Here is a 19,874-nt window from a genome sequence, read left to right on the forward strand (position 1 = left end):
AATACTGTTTTAATAGATGGCGCTAGTTTTGCTGAAAAAAGAGTTCCATTACTTTTCCAACGTTCTATGTCTAACATTTCGAGTCTTGTCATTTATTTTAATATTACAAGAGTTATTTCTGACTGGTTAGGTTAAATTTTCCCATTCCCAAAAAAGTCCTTGGAGAGTGCCCATATCAATTTCAATGTGGTATAAAAAGAATTATTCAATTTGTAGTTGATGAATGACTCAATAGAAGTTGAGACCAGTAGATAGATCAATGACCAGTCGACACCAACGCCTTCTCCGCTGCATTTAATCGAGAGAGACGATCGTTATTGGATTCTCCTGTTACCGGAAGTGTCGGGCACCTCATATTTTCTCTCTCACGGTCTCACGTGTTCCAGATCGAGGTCCAGAACTGGTTCCTCCATCTGCATTTTTCTCGTTCCTCTCTGTTTACCTCTGAAGTGCATTAATTCGACATTAAATCTCGATTTATTCTGAATCCTCCAAAAATTTACTAAACGGGTTTAAAATTGATGAATAACCAAAAGTATCGAGAATCGAAAGGTTTCACGAAAGAGAAACTACCAACGAAATTCCAAAGCGTTAAAGAAACAAATCATCGATGTCGTTGCAAATCGTAAAAGAAGAAAGTACTTGAACGCGTTCCAACGAGTTTTGAAGCTGGTGCCCAATAATTGAAAGGAACTTTCGTCGTTGAAAATCCAGGAGTTTCCACGACTTTCTAAGTGCGTCTGAAAAATCGCTGAACGGAATGTTTGCATTAGCCGAGAATCACCTTCCAGAAATAACTCGTGTCCTTTCCAACGATCCAGGTGGGAGGCGACGTCGTCATCGGAAACGCGCCGAACCCGATAACCGATTGATTCCATCGTCGATCGATCGTGATTCGAATTCGAACGCTGTTGGGCGTGGTTTCGAATTTTAAACATTGTTTCCTTTTATGCTTGATCATTATTGTATACCTAATATGTGTTGTTTTTATTCGAATTTGATTATAGGGATAATAGGGATAATTCGTGGGGATAACTCTTTGTCTAGGGACTTTTATATTTTATATGTTAGATAAGATCAAGGTTTCCAATTTAATTTTTATGTGAAGTTAAAGTTTTCGTGATTGTTAGGTTAGGTAGGTAGGAAGCTTCTAAACTAGTTTGAATTTTGGAGATGTGGAGTTGGGATTCTAGGGATCCCTAGGCTTCAGTTGTACTTGTGGCTTCAGTGAATAGGTAACTTTAGGTCTCAAGAATGAAGTAAGAGAGTAATCTCAATTTATCGAATAGAACACTCAAAGAGAAATGCTTTTATCTGTGATAAATTGATCAGTTTATTCTAAATTTTGTTGCAGTCTTGTAATCTAGGGATTTTTACGTTCGATCATATTTTTAATAAACCCAAACTTTCCAACTTAATTTTAATGTACTCTGAGTTTGTATAATAGTTCCTCAAGATGATAGCTTTTGAACTATGTTACATTTTGAATACATGTATGTTTGAAATCTAGGGATCCCTAGACTTCAGTGGTGCAGTCAATAGGTAACTTTAAGTCTCAAAAATGAAGTAAGAGAATAATCTCAATTTATCGAACAGAACATTTAAAAAGAAATGTTTTTATCCTTGACAAATCGATCAGTCTATTCAAAATTTCTTTTCGGTCTTCTTATCTAGGGATTTTTACGTTCGTTCATATTTCAGATAAAGTTAGACTTTGCAGCTTAATTTTCATGTACTCTGAGTTTGTATAATAGTTCCTCAAGTTAATATCTTTCAAACTATGTTACATTTTGAATACATATATGTTTGAAATCTAGGGATCCCTAGACTTCAGTGGTACAATCAACAGGTAACTTTAAGTCTCAACAATAAAGTAAGAAATTAATCTCAATATATCAAACAGGACAGTCAAAGAGAAATGTTTTTATCCTCGACAAATCGATCAGTCTATTCAAAATTTCTTTTCGGTCTTCTTATCTAGGGATTTTTACGTTCGTTCATATTTCAGATAAAGTTAGACTTTGCAGCTTAATTTTAATATACTCTGAGTTTGTACAATAGTTACTTAGGTCAATATCTTTTGAACTATGATATATTTTGAATACATGTATGTTTGAAATCTAGGGATCCCTAGATTCCTTAAGTCCAGTATCTCTCAAGTCCACTATCTCCTACCTCGTTACGATAAATCTCGACCCAAGAGAATAATCAGGATTTATCGAACGAGAAATGCTTTTATCCGTGATAAATCGATCGATCAATTTACTCGAGCATAGAAAGGACACGTTTTCGCGCGTGCTTATTACCGTCTGGTCGTGTTACGAGATCCACGATCTGCGTTACGTAAAGCATCTTGTTAATCACGTTTAAAAAGCATCAAATATGCGGACGTGATCTTAACAAGTATTAAATTTATATTCCTACAGCTACTAATATCGTTCAGGTGAACCTTTCGGAACGAGTAGTCTAAACAACAAACACTTTTACTTTTATCCTGCCAGTTCAGCAATCCTTTAGTCATTCTTTTTTGGCAACATCTGGAATCCTTGAGGCCTCATTTGCATCATCGTCGATGAAATAAGGCTGCGTAAATCATTTCTTGCGACGATAATGTTATTCGATGGTAAAGCGTTGACTCATGGCTACCATTTTTAGCTGTGATTGTTTTTCGTGGAGTAACCTTGAACACTTAAGACGGTGGGTTTATAATGTTAGCATGGGTGGCCCTTGGCTAAAGGAAGGGAGGGAATACCGGGCGACTGCAATTAGGATGGTTCTCAGAAACCTTAGTGGCATTTGAAGGAGGCATAGTGCAGAAATCTAATATAAAAGAGGAGTTAATAGAAGAATTGATTCTTGGGACATTTGGTAGCTTTGGACACTTGGGACATTTGGTAACTTTGGATACTTGGGACATTTATTACTTTAAATTTATTACTTTAATTACTTGTTCTTTAATTTTTCTTCTTACGTGTTTATTATACTTCATGTTACAAAACAGCTAATAATTCTTTAAATACCTGCTGGAATACTTGTGAAGTTTTGGATTAAATCCACATTCGAATGGTTTATCTTTCTTGACAAATTTTTGCAAACACCATTATCTACTTCTGAGTAGACGAACTATAGTCCTAACCTAACCTTGATGAAGTCACATTTGACCTTATCAATTTGAGAATGAAATAGACAGCCATCAAGTTAAACTCAAAATATAAAATAAATGATAGAAACAATAAATGAATAATAAAAATAATAAATGAATGACAAAAATGATAACCAAACAATACTTGAATTGAACACGAATTGTATCCTTGAATCTAACTCCTCGAAGTTAATTTAAATTCGTCGAAGACAAAAGTACGAACTGGAGCAAGGGCCACAAAGGGACAAAGGATCCTGAACACCGAATAAAATAAAAAGAACAAGAGAGATGGGAGTCGAGCAAGAAGAAAGAAAGCGATGATCGGTAGAAGAAGAGAACCTGAGAGGAATGGCTGGTGAAAAAGAAAGTGAAAGAGGATTGATGAGATGCTCGTGAGCAAAGGATTAAGAGAAGTCGAGGCAAACACGAAGGATTTTTATCGTACGACTAGTGAATACAAACATTTTACAATTTAGTGAGGTAGCTTTTAAGGTGTGTTTGCTGATGTGATGGTAATGTAGGATTATGGGATACTTTTGTTGGAATTTTGGACCTCTATTTGGGGAATAAGATAGGTAGGTGTAGTGGTTGAAGTGTAGGTTGAAGTGTAGGAGAAGTAGGGTGGTGAAGTTTGGGGTTGGAGTACTTTAAATTGAGATGGGGTGCGCACAGTATAGGGGTACACATGATTAAAGGGGTCCAGCATTATTTTAGAATTTGGGAAAAATAAGACTGTAGCATAGTGTGGGTGCAAGTAAGTTAGCAAGATAGTATTGGCAGCTCCACCTAAGTTAGTAGAATAGTATTGGCAGCTCCACCTAAGCTAGCAGCATAGTACTGGCTCCACCTAAGCTAGCATAGTATCCTAGGATTTGGAATATCTGTAATTTAGGATTTGAGAAGCATAGTACTACTGTAACCTACCTGAAGTATGTACTGTTACCCTAAACTAGAATTTAAGGAATGTATTGCCTGACCCAGAATGTGGAGTGTGTAGTGATTTGAGATGTGTAGTAGTGCTACCCTACCTTGGAGTACCCCTAATTTGGGGTGTATAGCACTCTAACCTTGGATTTGGGTACCTAATAATCTGAGGGAAGCATACCTCTCTATCCTAGGATTTAGAATGCATAGTAATCTAACAAACGTAGTAGTCTACCCTGAGATTATAGTGTACCCTTGAGAACCATAGTGCCTCTCCAACTTGAGATGTGGAGCATATCACACTCTAGATCACATAATACAAACACCCTTAATACTCCAATCTAATCCTTGAACCTCATACTCCACCTTGAACCTCATATACCGCTGACCCATCATTCAAATCCCAGAGTACTGTAACCCATAATACTCCATTTACTAAAAATTTCCCTCTGACTAAAAACTAACTTACATCCCATAAACTAACCTCCACTAACCTAACCTAACTTCCACTCTATACAATCTATAAACCAACCTAACCCCGAAATCCACCATATCCCACTCCACCACAAGTATCAATTTCCATACCCAAAGGGATAAAGTATCACCGAACATCTGAAAGAGACTCGAGTATCGAAATCAAGGAGGGGGCGAAAGGAGACGAATCTCCGTAAGAAGGACGGGAAGTCAGGATCAAAGGAGCGAAATGGCGACGCAGGAGGGGTTGAGAGAAAGAAGGGTCAGCGACCGAAGCGAAACTTGCTAGACCGTGAGTCCCGCAGATGTGAAATGAAACCAGACGGCACATACGTTGCTCGTGTGTTGATCATTTCATGTTAGTCGATCCGCATCTTGGACCGACGCCTCTTCGACACTTTTTTACTCCTACCTGATTTTCTCTTCGAAATGTTATCGGGCTGTGACGTAGCATCTGATAAGACATTGAAATACGTAGAACTTTATCGGGTAAATAGGTGTTATGGGCTGTTTGAAGACAAACAGTGATAACTGTGACTTTGATAGATCGGAGGTAGGTTAATATAATATTGAGACATTTGATGTTGATCAGCTGCTACTTGGAATTCTTTTCGTGGACAGAGTACTTAGTTTAATGGGGGATGTTTTTAATTTCTGATGTATTGGTGGAGGGTGGTGTTTTGTGTGATTATTATGAGTGTTGAGGAATATGGGAATTTAAAAAATTGCACTATATTCTGCATTAGAAAGTTTTGGATCTCATATACCAATCACTGAGTTACTCCACAAATTTCGCAAGAGAAATATCGAAGCAAATAATTTGCCGGGATAAAAGTTCGCGTTCGAGTCGTTGATAACCTCCAGCATGGCGTCACCTCGTTGAAATAAGGATAAAATAATAAATGGCTGGGTAAACAATTAATTGGAGCAGTCGTAGCTTATCAGGCCGTGAATTAATGTCGCGTCACGATCAGCAATTGGGATGCGAATGTGGTACAAAGATCAGAATTTCTTTTTTTTTTTCTGTTTCATAATTTCAAGCTTGAGATTAAATTAAATTAAGTCAAACTTGAAATTGAATTAAATTAAGTCAAACTTGAAATTGAGTTAAATTAAGTCAAACTTGAAATTGAGTTAAATTAAGTCAAACTTGAAATTGAATTGCATTAAATCAAACTTGAAATTGAGTTAAATTAAGTGAAACTTGAAATTGAGTTTAATTAAGTCAAACTTGAAATTAAATTAAATTAAGTCATACTTGAAATTGAGTTAAATTAAGTGAAACTTGAAATTGAGTTTAATTAAGTCAAACTTGAAATTAAATTAAATTAAGTCATACTTGAAATTGTATTAAATTAAGTCATACTTGAAATTGAGTTAAATTAAGTCAAACTTGAAATTGAGTTAAATTACGTCAAACTTGAAATTGAGTTAAATTAAGTGAAACTTGAAATTGAGTTAAATTAAGTGAAACTTGAAATTGAGTTAAATTAACTCAAACTTGAAATTAAATTAAATTAAATCAAATTTGAAATTAAATTAAATTAAGTCAGACTTGAAATTGAGTTAAATTAACTCAAACTTGAAATTAAATTAAATTAACTCAAACTTGAAATGAAATGAAATTAAGTCAAACTTGAAATTAAATTAAATTAAGTCAAACTTGAAATTAAGTTAAATTAACTCAAACTTCACATTAAACAAAATTAACTCAAACTTCAAATTGAATTAAATTAAATCCAACTTGAAAATAAATTAAGTTAACTCAAACTCCAAATTAAATCAACTCAAATATCTCAAGTTTAAAATAACTAACTTGTCTTAGAAATCAGAATTTTCGATCCTCAACAAATTTTTGCAACGTCACTCAGAATTGTCCAATAAATTACAAGCTCGAGATTCACGTGGGATGATTTAATATCACCATGACTCACGATCATTGTAGCATAATTATCCTTAGAGCCATGCTCCGCAGTATATACAAATTTTTAATATACCAAAAATGTCTCGTCATAACGCATTTTATTCCAATCACACTATGAACGTTTCAGGATATCCGTAAATAACTAATTTTTTCGTTTGATCACGATTTTGTGTCGGCGACCTCGTATGCATTTCCCAGGTTTCTCTTTTTAGCGTCAAGCCAGAGAAAGCAGTACAACGCCGTTTCGAAAATGTAGAAAGAGCCTACTTAGGATTATACAAGCTTCGAACGCTACAAATTAGACGTTAATAAAGTAATAATTATTTTTCATGGGCAATTTACTTGTGTGCTGAAAGTTGGGAGAAATTGTGAGTCGAGAAACGGGGCTGCTCTTCAGTGCATTGTTGCTATTTTATTATACCTTGGCTAAGTGCATTTTCTTTTAGTTTATTCATTCTTTCATTTTAAAAAAAAAGTATCACAAAATATGTTGTTCTCTTTGAAGATCTTAAAGTTGATAATAGAAATTGTATAACAGTTATAATATTAATTATGAACGAAGTAGTTGATTAATAATAAATGGTAAAATGGTACCAAGAAGCAAAATTGTGGTACATAAATATAATATATAGTTTTGACTTAATTTTTTATTAGTCGTAATGTTAGTGATTGAGTAACATGTGCATGACTTAATCATAATGATGGAATACCAAGTAATGATAAAATTGAAATAATGGTAAGAATTGTAAAAATAGCAAGGCTTACATAAGTGATGAAATGGTCAAATTACCAAAGAGGACCAAAATGATAAAAATTAATGTATGAGTACCATAACCATAGAATACTAAGTAATAGTAAAATTGAAATAATGGCAAGAATGGTAAAAATAATAAAACTTACATAAATGACAAAATAGTCAAATTACCAAAAATACCAAAAATGCCAAAAATAAAAAAAAATATAGAATGAGTGATAAAATTAGAAGAGTGGTAAAGTTGAAATAATGGAAGAATGGTAAAAATAATAAAACTTACATAAATTACAAAATACTCAAATTACCAAAAATACCAAAATACCAGAAATTCTAAAAATACCAGAAATCACAAAAATACCTGAAGTCCCAAAAATACCAGAAATACCAGAAATCCCCAAAATACCAAAATACTAGAAATCTCAAAAATACCAGAAATTCCCAAAATACCAAAAATACCAGAAATCTCAGAAATTCCAGAAATCCCAAAAATACCAAAAATCCCAGAAATCCCCAAAATACCACAAATTCTAAAAATCCAAAAAATACCAGAAATCCCCAAAATACCAAAAATACTCGAAATCCCAAAAATACCAGAAATCCCTAAAATACCAAAAATACCACAAATCCTAAAAATCCCCAAAATACCAAAAATACTAGAAATCCCAAAAATACCAAAAATCCCAGAAATCCCCAAAATACCACAAATCCTAAAAATCCCCAAAATGCCAGAAATCCAAAAAATACCAGAAATCCCAAAAAATCCCAAAACCCCAAAAATCCCAAAAACCCCCAAAATTCCAAAAATCCCAAAAACCCCAAAATAAAAAAAACAGCTAAAAGAAATAAAAATATAATAAACGAAAAAAATGGCCCCACCTGTTAAATGACGCTACAGGAAACAGAGGTCCAGTTTGTCGAAGAGGTACAGGTTTAACGGTAAAGCGAGATAACCGAGGAGAATCGCACATATGATTCCTTAAACGATGACGAAACACCGGGAATGTTTGGTCTCCGTGTGCAGCCTGCACGGTCACGATCAGGAATGTCCTTTTGGAGTTGTCGTTCGCGTGCCTTCGATCCACATTCCACAATCCTGCCAAGAATGCGCGTTGCCAGTTGTAAACGATGCCGTAGGAAAACCGCTACGCGGCCCGACTTGTACGGATCGAACGACCACGGAAAAAGAGGCTTAGGTACTTTGTGATTGGTATTAGATTGTCATTGATTCTAACTCATCGATAGATTATGGTACATTTATTCAGAGTGATACATTTTGTCAGGGATGTAACAAGCTTGTTAGCAATTTATTCTGATGAAGGATGTGAGCAAATGTTGATGTAGTTTGTGGTCATTGGCATCAAAGTTAAGTTATGAGCTAAGTTAAATCACTGTCAGTTGTGATTATGATGTAGGTTTATATAAAATTCTATGTCTGAACAATTTTGTTATAAAGAATTTGAGATGAATAGCATGTTAAGTACACTCTAGACAATATCATCATAGTCAATTCATAAACCATTCAAGCTAATTGCAATCAACTATGAAGCTGACATTGCAAGGACTTTGTGGTCGATCGAATGTGGAACTACAATGATTAGTCTATTCGAAATCAAATTACAATTAGAATCATTGAATCAACATTATGATCAGTTACATTAGCATCTTCTTCTAGCTTCTACAACCTAATCATACAAAAATCATTCCTTCAAACATAAATGATAACAGCCCTTTCTCATATTAAACAATCTTTAAATGATCATTTTCTAAAATGTTCATATAATTTTGTAACATTTTCTGTTACACCAAAACATTTTCTAAAATGATCATACAATTTTGTAATATTTTCTGTTACACCAAAACATTTTTTAAAATGATCATATAATTTTGCAATATTTTCTGTTACACCAAAACATTTTCTAAAATGATCATACAATTTTGTAACATTTTCTGTTACACCAAAACATTTTCTAAAATGATCATACAATTTTGTAACATTTTTTGTTACACCAAAACATTTTTTAAAATGATCATATAATTTTGCAATATTTTCTGTTACACCAAAACATTTTATAAAATGATCATATAATTCTGTAATATTTTCTGTTACACCAAAACATTTTCTAAAACGATCATACAATTTCGTAATATTTTCTGTTACCCCAAAACATTTTAAAAAATGATCATACAATTTCATAATACTTTCTGTAGCACTAAAACTGTCCTCAGGCTCAAGTTACCAACTCACGTACTTAAAAAGCACCACCTGGAAGCTGGGAGTTAATTTTCAGCTCGTAATGGAGCTCATGAACCACCATGTGTCCGCAAATAATTGAACAAGAGCCTTTATCGTCGGCTAGATCAGAGTCATTAGTTCTTGCACGCTTTACAACTACATTGTAGTTCCACGAGGCTAATATAACTCGCGTTGTGTCGCTAGATCCAGTGAACGTCGGACGTAGGAGTCGAATTCCACGTTAAATGCATTAAGAATGTCTAAGTCCCATTCCGCTGGCATCGCGGAGTCCGTACACCATGGACCCCACAGTTTATTGCGGCTTGGAGGGAATTAATTTCCGTGAACGTTTCCATTAGCGTTTGCTTGCTTTTGTTGGGGGGAAAAACTTGGGGATGAAGAGGAGTTTTTGATGAGAAATTGTGGGGAGATGGGGTAGTATTTGGGGTGGAAATTTTGGAGATTGGGAAGGGGTGGAGGGAAAATTAGGGATTGGAGAGGTGGGGATGTGGAAAATTGGGGGAGGGGGAATTGGAGAAGTGAGGAATTGGGAAATTGGGAAATCGGGAAATGGAAATTCGGGAAATTGGAAATTGGGGGATTAGGAAATTGGGGGATTGAGAAATTGGGGGATTGAGAAATTGGGAAAATGGGAAATTGGGGGATTGAGAAATTGGGAAATTGACAACTCGGGAAAATAGGAAATTGGGGGATTCAGAAATTGGGAAAATGGGAAATTGGAAAAGTGGGAAATTGGGGGATTGAAAAATTGGGAAAATGGGAAATCGGGAAAATGGGAAATCGGGAAAATGGGAAATCGGGAAAATGGGAAATCGGGAAAATGGGAAATTGGAAAAATGGGAAATTGGAAAAATGGGAAATTGGAAAAATGGGAAATTGGGAAAATAGGAAATTGGGGGATTGAGAAATTGGAAAATTGACAACTCGGGAAAATAGGAAATCGGGGGATTGAAAAATTGGGAAAATAGGAAATTGGGAAAATGAGAAATCGGGAAAATAGGAAATTGGTAAATTGAGAAATCAGAAAAATAGGAAACAGAAAAATAAAAATTCGGAAAAATCGCAAAACTGTAAACTCAACAAACCCCGTAAAAGAATCCCAGCAATGCCATCAACGCATTCTTCAATTACTCCAGCAATTATAAAACCTTCAATTAATATTCCTTGTCCACTTTTATATCACGCTTGGTTTCCCCGGTGACCCACAATCTTCTACATCCTCCAGATCCTGAAAAGCCGCTCCGAGTGTTTATAACTGTATTAAATCTCCTATGAAAATAAGGTGTATCCTGCATACAAGTCCTATAAACCTGTATCAGAACTCTCTGTCTGGATGCAGGATGAGTATAACGGTGCTCGCAATTAAAGAGGAATGAATGGATCATCTGATAAGTATTACGATATCTTTAAGGACATCGTTTTATTTAAGTGGTATACCAGGAGCAACCTGTTTAACAAGAAAATTCCTCGGTTTAATCGATCGTGCTCTTTAACTAGTTCATACATGATCCCATACTTCATACGTCGATATCGATCTCGAGAATTAATTTCGAGGGATGAAGCACGCGGAACGTTTCGCACGTTATGTCATCGGGATGAGTGTAAGGTTCAATGAAAGCTGTAATAAATTTTCTCTTATTAAGAGTTGAATGGCTGTCATTAGGGATCGATGCATTTGAATTGATAGAAGCTATGAGGCGTTGTAATTGATCAAAACATCGTCTGGGTAATTTTAGCTTGTAGTCATTTTCATGGAGTGTCTGATGGATTGCTTAAGACATTGTCATTTAGTTAGACACGTATGTTAGTTGGGTACGTATGTTAGTTAGATACATATGTTAGTTAGGTACGTATGTTAGTAAGGTACACATATTAGTTGGGTACATATATTAGTTAGGTGCATATGTTAAATAGATACATATGTAAGTTGGGCACGTGTTAAACAGCTGCATATGTTAGTTAGGCACATATGTTAGTTGGGCACATATGTTAGTTAGGTACACATATTAGTTGGGTACATATATTAGTTAGGTACATATGTTAAATAGCTACATATGTTAGTTGCATATGTTAGTTAGGCACATATGTTAAATAGCTACATATGTTCGTTGGGTACATATATTAAATAGCTACATATGTTAGTTAGGCACACATGTCAAATAGCTACATATGTTAGTTAGGCACACATGTCAAATAGCTACATATGTTAGTTAGGCACACATGTCAAATAGCTACATATGTTAGTTAGGCACACATGTCAAATAGCTACATATGTTAGTTAGGCACACATGTCAAATAGCTATATATGTTAGTTAGGCACACATGTCAAATAGCTACATATGTTAGTTAGGCACACATGTCAAATAGCTACATATGTTAGTTAGGCATATATGTTGAATAGCTACATATGTTAGTTAAGCACATATGTTAAATAGCTACATATGTTAGTTAGGCACATATGTTAAATAGCTACATATGTTAGTTAGGTACATATGTTAGTCAGTCACATATGTTAGTCAGCCACATATGTTAGTCAGGTACATATGTTAGTCAGGTACACATGTTAGTCAGGTACCTATGTTAGGTACATATGTTAATCAGGTACATAAGTTAGTCAGGTACATATGTTACTTAGTTACACATGTTAGTTAGCTACATTATACATTATCCGGGTACCATATACGTTAGTTAGGTACATGTGTGCATATTAGATCAACTCGACTCAACTCTGATACACTTCCACACGCATTCTGCTTTCTGTCAACTGCCCCAAAGGTCCTCTCAAATCGAACCGCGGTAAACCCTCATCAGAATTGTCATTCCGGTTAATTCGAACGAGGGAAGAAGAAAAAGGGAAAGGGGAACAGGGCCTCGACAGAGTGACTCGACTCGTCGTGGCCTACAACAAAAAGCGATCGGCGAATACCGGTTATTTAACGCCGTTGCCTTTATGCCGTTTATTGGCCGGCTGTCTCGTTGCACGAGTTTTAACTGTAACCCCACCTTTACGCTGGATGTAACAGTACCGTATGCCCGTCTTACTATGCAGCTCCAGGCTCATTCATTATTCATACCGCTGATAGCCGACCGCTTATAACGTGATCGTATGCAGTTCGACTGGTTGGAAATTCGAAGGTTGATCTCCGTGGCCGGGTTAACGGGTTGCCGCACTCCTACCGTCACATAATATTGACCCTTTCGATGACTTCTTAAAACTTTCGTATCGTCGAAAGAGCGATTATGGGAACGTTTAGACTACCTGGTGTGAAACGGGTGAGATCATGGGGGTTGGGGAGGAGGCTAGGTGGGAGGACTGCATCATGTACTCAAATTTTGCTAGTCTACATTTTTTAATTTTTTGGGTGTCTTAGCTTGGTGCTTTCAAACCCCAATTTTCTATTTTTCCAATTTCCAATTTTCTATTTTCCCAATTTCCACTTTTCGCAATTTCTCAGTTTTCCAATTTCCTATTTTCCCAATTTCCCAATTTCCACTTTTCCCAATTTCTCAATTTTCCAATTTCCTATTTTCCCATTTTCTCAATTTTCCAATTTCCTATTTTCCCAATTTCTCAATTTCCCCATTTCCACTTTTCTCAATTTCTCAATTTTCCATTTTCCTATTTTCCCAATTTCCCAATTTCTCAATTTTCCAATTTCCACTTTTCCCAATTTCTAATTTTTCCAATTTCCACTTTTCCCAATTTCTCAATTTCCCAATTTCCAATTTTCCCAATTTCTCAATTTCCCAATTTCCTATTTTCCCAATCTCTTATACCCCAACTCCTCAATTTCACCTAAGTTATATAAAGTATCTCCATCTATAAACTTTGTGAGTATTACGAGTAAACTTAGCGCGTCTTCTGCACATAAATATACATTTCCCAATGATCTGCACAAAGACAAATCACCGTTTCCCAAACGCCGGAAATATTCCCCCCAATAAAACAAGTGCAAGATATCCATCGCGTGATAGAATCATCTACCGCAACATTCAGACATCAATCCTCGTCACACCGTGATGATACATTACGGTGATAAAAATAATAAAGAGGAGGATGGTCCCGCTAACGCCAGCTCTAAGACCCATTATGCAGATTGAAGGTCCGTTATTATCGACCGATCACTTCTGATGCGAGGCCGTTGATCGTTACACATACCCGTTGCACGGCTACAAATTACGCGACAGGAAGGGCACATTTGCCTCGGTGTAATGCGAGTCTTGCAAGCATTTGTTTACACGCCGCGAGCTAATCGCACGTTCGGTAAGTCGGCATGATTGATTCTAATGCAAATGGGAGGAATTTGTTTGCGAGGTTCGCATCGTTTTTCAATGAGCTCGACGAGTTTGAACTCTTGTTCGCTACGTTGGTAATTAGACGAGGTGTAATGGTTCGATGCCCGCGCCTGGGAATAACGTACGACTTCCGCATGGAAATGAGAATGATCTTGAAGGCTATCGTATCCTGGGTATATATCTTCATGTAACTGGAAACCGTAAATTTTGTCGCAGTCGTTTTCCGCCTTCGCGCGTTTGAATTTCCCGCCCGGACTTTGAAATTAGATACAGGGTTTAATTGTTGAAGAGCGATTGGTAATTCTTAGACACCGTACACTCGTGTTGTAGCTGAAAGCTACAAAATTTCAATTACATTTCACATTATTGTACTTTAAAAATTTTGCGCCTTTGCGTGTTTGAATTTCCCGCCCGTACTGTGCTTTGGAATTATAGATACAGAGTGTTATAGTTATAGGACGATTGGTAATTCTTAGACACACCACGTGCACTTATTTTATAGTTAAAAGCTACAAAACTTCAAGTACATTTCACATTATTGTACTTTCAAATTTTTCCGCCTTTGCGCGTTTGAATTTCGCGCGCCTACCCCGTTATTGCTTCCAATGCTTTAAAATTATAGATAAAGAGTTTAATAGTTAGCGAATGATAATTCTCAAATACATTTCTTCATTCTTGTTATAATTAATAGCTATAAACCTTCGATTATATTTTACGTTCTCGTGCATTCAAAATTTCGTGCCTTCACGCGTTCGAATTTCGCGCCCTGCGCACACCTTCCTATTATTGATTCCTACACTGCTGTAGAGTTATAAATGAACAAGTTTAATAGTTAAAGAAGCAATATGTAATTCTTAAATACACCTCTTTATTCATTTTATACTTAAAAGCTATAAAACTTCGGTTGCACTTCACGTTCTCGTGCGTTCGCGCGTTTGAATTTCGCGCTCTGCGTACACTTTCCTCATTATTGATTCCTACATTGCTGTATTATTATAGATGAACAAGTTTAATAGTTAAAGAAGCTTAATACTTAAAGAATAGTTAAAGACACACCTCTTCATATTATAATTAAAAACTATAAAACTTCAATAACATTTCACCTTCTCCCACATTCAAATTTCCCGCTACTTTTTGAACATTACTCCCACACTTGACAGCTTCCATTAAAAATTTCCTCCACGTTTAACGCCTTGATTATCAAAAACTAACAAGGTATTAAAAACTGTACCGATATGTTTACTATCAATTACTCGAATAACATAACTAAATTACTGACCAGGAAAAGTGAACGGTCGAGTTCATCGCGAATTCTCGGTTCCGTAACTTCGCCAGTTTCATTATCCAGTTTGGTTCTCCGATGCGTTTTATTTTTATCCAATCAATGTTTCTTATTTTTTACGCGTTTTGTGTCCCTCGAATTCCGCGAGATGTCAGCCGACCTGAAAGAAACGATTTTCATTTCTCAATGGCCTTGATAGACCACGGTACAAGTGATCGGACGGCATTCCAACAATCGCGAGAACGTCGCGCTTCAGGCACACACTGCGATTAAGTATAATAATGTAGCCGAGAGCGGGAACACTTGGCCCACAAGCATTTCTTCGAGGTCTCGATTGTTCCATCGAAGAAATCAATGAAATGAACGCGGAGGTTCGAATACCGCTACAGTCACGTCGGTTGCTGAAGCTTTCTTTTGGTGGAAGGAGGAGTTGGGGATTTGGGGGTGTAGGGATTTGGGAATTTGGGGATTTGGGGATTTGGGGATTTGGGAATTTGGGAGTTTGGGAGTTTGGGAGTTTGGGGATTCGGGGATTTGGGGATTTGGAAGTTTAGGATTTGGAAATTTGAGAATTTGGAGATTTAGGAATTTGGGGATTTGAAGGTTTAGGGTTTTGGGAATTTGGGAATTTGGGAATTTGGGAATTTGGGGATTTGGGGATTTGGGGATTTGGGGATTTGGGGATTTGGGGATTTGGAAGTTTAGGATTTGGAAACTTGAGAGTTTGGAGATTTAGGGATTTGGGGATTTGAAGGTTCAGGATTTAGGGAATTTGGGGATTTAGTGATTTGCAAATTTAGGGATTTGGAAATTTGAAAGTTTGGAGATTTAGAGATTTGGGGATTTGGGGATTTGAGAGTTTGGAAATTTAGGGATTTGGAAATTTAGAGATTTGGGAATTTGAGAGTTTGGAAATTTAGGGATTTGGAAATTTGGGGATTTAGGGTTTTGGGAAATTGGGGATTTGGTGACTTGGAAATTTAGGGATTTGGGAATTTGGGGGTTTGGAAATTTAGGGACTTGGGAATTTGAGAGTTCGGAAATTTAGGGATTTGGGAATTTGGGAAATTGGGGATTTGGTGACTTGGAAATTTAGGAATTTGAGAGTTTGGAGACTTAGGAATTTGGGAATTTGAGAGTTTGAAAATTTAGGGATTTGGAAATTTGGAGATTTAGAGTTTTAGGAATTTGAGGATTTAGTGACTTGGAAATTTAGGGATTTGGCACTTTGAGAGTTTGGAAATTTAAGGATTTGGGGATTTGGAAATATAGGGGATTTAGGGATTTAGAGATTTGGAGATGAAGGGATTTGTGAATTTGCAGATGCAGAAAGTGGATTTGTCAAGATAGAACTGAGAGATTAGAAATTGAAAGATTTTGGGAATGCAAGGATTTGGGGACTTAGGAACTTAAGAATGTGATACGTGAGACTTTGAAGGTTTGAAAAATAGTACTCTACGAGTTGAATCTCAAAGATTATAAATTTGAAGAATTTTAGATTTACAAATCTATAAATTAACCCTCTGCACTCGAAGGTAATTTGACTGTTCGCAAACAGCAACTTTAAAACTTACTTAAAAAGTTAAATGAATCCTTTCGAGGTTTTATTATTTCTCTACTAATAATTTCCACTAATGTTTCACTATGTTTATATAACACGTGTGACATACACTTTTCTTTGCTAACAAATTATCAAATTCTTAATGTGTAACTTCTCAAAATTTTTATGTTCTTTTGCGTTCGAGAGGTGACTCTCAGTCGCCATTTTATTTGTGACACACTCGTGTCATATTATAAAATAGGTTAAAAAATACTCATTCCAAACTATTCTATTAAATAAAATGGCTACTGAGTTACCTCTCGAACGCAAAAGAACATAAAAATTTGAAGAAGTTACAAATTAAAAATTAGATAACTTGTTAACAAATAAAAAGTTTCACCTCCAGATGCAACATCCCGAATTTTCCCAGGCTCCATAAAATCGCCCTTAGTAATAACAGTAATCGGATGATCACGCATAACATCAGTTTTTTGTTTCGAATACTTTATTGTACACATGTGTTAGACTCAAGGCCGTCTAGCAGTTCTTACTTTTCACATGACGCAACGTGGCTGCATGTCCGTTTTATCATGGCGAGATGCTCGTGCATAGGCGCCCATTAAGGCCCACTCTTTACGCAATACACCACGATGCCAATAGCCAGCGTGCATTCCTCTCGTTTACTTATCCGTCCGCGTATGTGTACACACGTGTACGATGGAATGCGAATATCATTGTGCCAGAAGTCCACCGATCCCTTCTCATAAATTCTGCGAGAACATTATGCGGTTGCGTTCACCTGATCCTACGGCGAAGAATTTTCATGAAACCCAGAAAGAGAAATCCGATGATCAATGATAAGCGTGAATGCACCTTAAGCCAAGAGATTAATTATGAAATACATTATTAATGATTATTTCCTGATAGGTTCGCTTGGAGAGTATAGGAGCGGAGGACATCGTCGATGGAAACCCTAGGTTGATACTGGGTCTCATATGGACGATCATTTTGAGGTTCCAAATTCAGGAGATCGAGATCGATGTGGACGAAGAAAATGATAGCAGCGAGAAGAAGTCAGCCAAAGATGCTTTGTTGTTATGGTGTCAGAGGAAGACCAATGGATACCCTGGTGTCAACATCCAAGATTTCACTGGTATTTCTACTAAAATATAAAATTTATCACAAAGGCTTAGATGTGACCGTTGTGCTAAAATACTTAAAGAATAAGGACCTTGAAAATTTTTAATTACACGAAATTTAATTGTAGGGTCCTGGAGGAGCGGTCTGGGTTTCAACGCCCTCATCCACGCCCACCGTCCAGACTTGGTGGAGTGGTCCGAGCTGCAGCAGAATAAGAATATCGACAACCTCAATTATGCCTTCGACGTGGCGAACTCGGAACTCGGAATACCGAGACTGTTGGACGCCGAGGACGTGGACACAGCTCGGCCGGATGAGAAATCCATCATCACTTACGTCGCCTCTTATTACCACACCTTCGCCAGGATGAAGAACGAGATCAAAAGTGGCAAGCGAATCGCGAATGTACGTCGATTTATCCCGAGTAGCGTCGTTAAAACTTGCTCATTTGTCTGTTTAATGTTTCCAGATTGTGGGGCAAATGATGGACGCGGACAAAATGAAGATTCATTACGAAAAGCTTACGACGGACTTGTTAGAGTGGATCAAGATGAAAATCGAGGTGCTAGAAAACAGAAACTTTCCCAACTCTCTAGAGGGCATTCAACGGGAACTGTTAGCCTTCAAGCAGTATAGAACCGTGGAGAAACCGCCGAAATACAAGGAACGTTCCGAAATAGAGGCCTTGTATTTTCACATAAACACGCAATTAAAGTCCTTGAATCAGCCCGCGTTCACACCGCAAGAGGGCCAATTAGTGCACGATATCGAAAGGAACTGGGTGGAATTGGAACGAGCGGAGCATCGCAGGGAAGTGGCTCTCAGAACCGAGCTGCTGCGACAAGAGAGACTAGAACAATTGAACTACAAGTTCGAGAGGAAGAGCGTCCTCCGAGAAGGCTATCTCAAGGAGATGATTCAGGTGTTGACGGACCCGAGATACGGTAGCAATTTGGCGCAGGTGGACGCCACGGTGAAGAAACACGAGGCCATCAGCGCGGACATCTTAGCGCGAGAAGAACGCTTCCACGATTTGACGAATATGTCGGAGGAGCTCGTCAGAGAGAACTACCATGGCCTCGAGCGGGTACGAGTGAGGGAACAGGAAGTGTTGCAGAGGTGGAAGGAGCTTCTGGCCCTTCTGGATCACCACAAGTCCAACTTGGTTGCCCTCAGCTTCCTCATGAGCCTCATGCGCGAGATCGACACGACCCTGGCCTCGATTCAGGAGCTGCAATTGAACTTCCAGAGCACCGACGTTGGTCCACATTTGCTGGGAGTCGAGGATCTGCTGCAGAAGCACAGCCTGCAGGAGCTGCAGGTGACTGCTCTTGGAGAGACGCAGAGGAGGCTGGGTAGACAAGCGGCTCAGCACTTGGCACAGCCTCAGAGCAAGGAGGTACCTCTTCTGCAACAGAAGTTGGAGATGTTGAACCGCGCGTATGATGATCTGGTGGAGTACAGCAAGGAACGCAAGGCTCGTCTGGAGGACGCCAGGAACTTCTTCCACTTCCTGCAGGATCACGAGGACGAGGAATCCTGGCTGATCGAGAAGCAGCGGATCTGCAAGGCTGGAATATCCGCGAAGGACTTGAGAGCTGTAATCTCGTTGCAGCAGAAACACAAAGCTCTGCAGGACGAGATGAAAGTACGGAGGCCGAAGTCTGAACAGCTGTGCGACGCTGGACGCAAACTGATTGCCGATAATCACCCATCGTCCTTAGAAATACAGAATCGCATCGACTCTTTGCAAGAACACTGGAAGGTCCTGGAGGAGTTGGCGGCACTCAGGAAGAAGCAGTTAGATGACGCGGCAGAAGCTTTTCAATTTTATGCGGACGCGAACGAAGCGGATTCCTGGATGAACGAGAAGATGGCCCTTGTGGCGTCCGAAGACTATGGAGTAGATGAACCTAGCGCTCAAGCGCTTTTGCAAAGGCATAAGGACCTGGAGGGAGAGCTGAATGCTTACAAAGGTGACGTGCAGTCGCTCAACATGCAAGCCGAGAAGCTTATTAAGTCCGGGATTTCAACTTTGGAGCTGTCTGCTGATCCAGAACCGGTTGCGGAGCTGGAACAGGAAGAGTGGAGTAAGTTTTTGCATCGTATTACGATAAAATGTAACTTTCCTTTTCAGAATAAAG

The 19,874-nt window shown here is 37.7% G+C and overlaps 1 protein-coding gene across 6 annotated transcripts in view; it reads left to right on the plus strand.

Moving 5' to 3' along the window:
* Window positions 1–19,874, plus strand: part of kst (spectrin beta chain, non-erythrocytic 5 kst) — a 56,528-nt gene that overhangs the window by 23,770 nt on the left and 12,884 nt on the right. For all 6 annotated transcript variants that reach the window (XR_013040622.1, XM_012286031.2, XM_012286028.2 and 3 more), the window contains exons 4-6: window positions 17,518–17,743; window positions 17,858–18,135; window positions 18,200–19,820. Coding sequence is in view for 5 of the 6 variants with exons in the window: in XM_012286031.2 (XP_012141421.2) it covers window positions 17,518–17,743; window positions 17,858–18,135; window positions 18,200–19,820 (2,125 nt within the window). In the remaining variant the exon portion in view is untranslated. The remainder of the gene's footprint in view (window positions 1–17,517; window positions 17,744–17,857; window positions 18,136–18,199; window positions 19,821–19,874) is intronic.

Source organism: Megachile rotundata, chromosome 15, assembly GCF_050947335.1.
Source record: "Megachile rotundata isolate GNS110a chromosome 15, iyMegRotu1, whole genome shotgun sequence".
Taxonomy (NCBI): domain Eukaryota; kingdom Metazoa; phylum Arthropoda; class Insecta; order Hymenoptera; family Megachilidae; genus Megachile; species Megachile rotundata.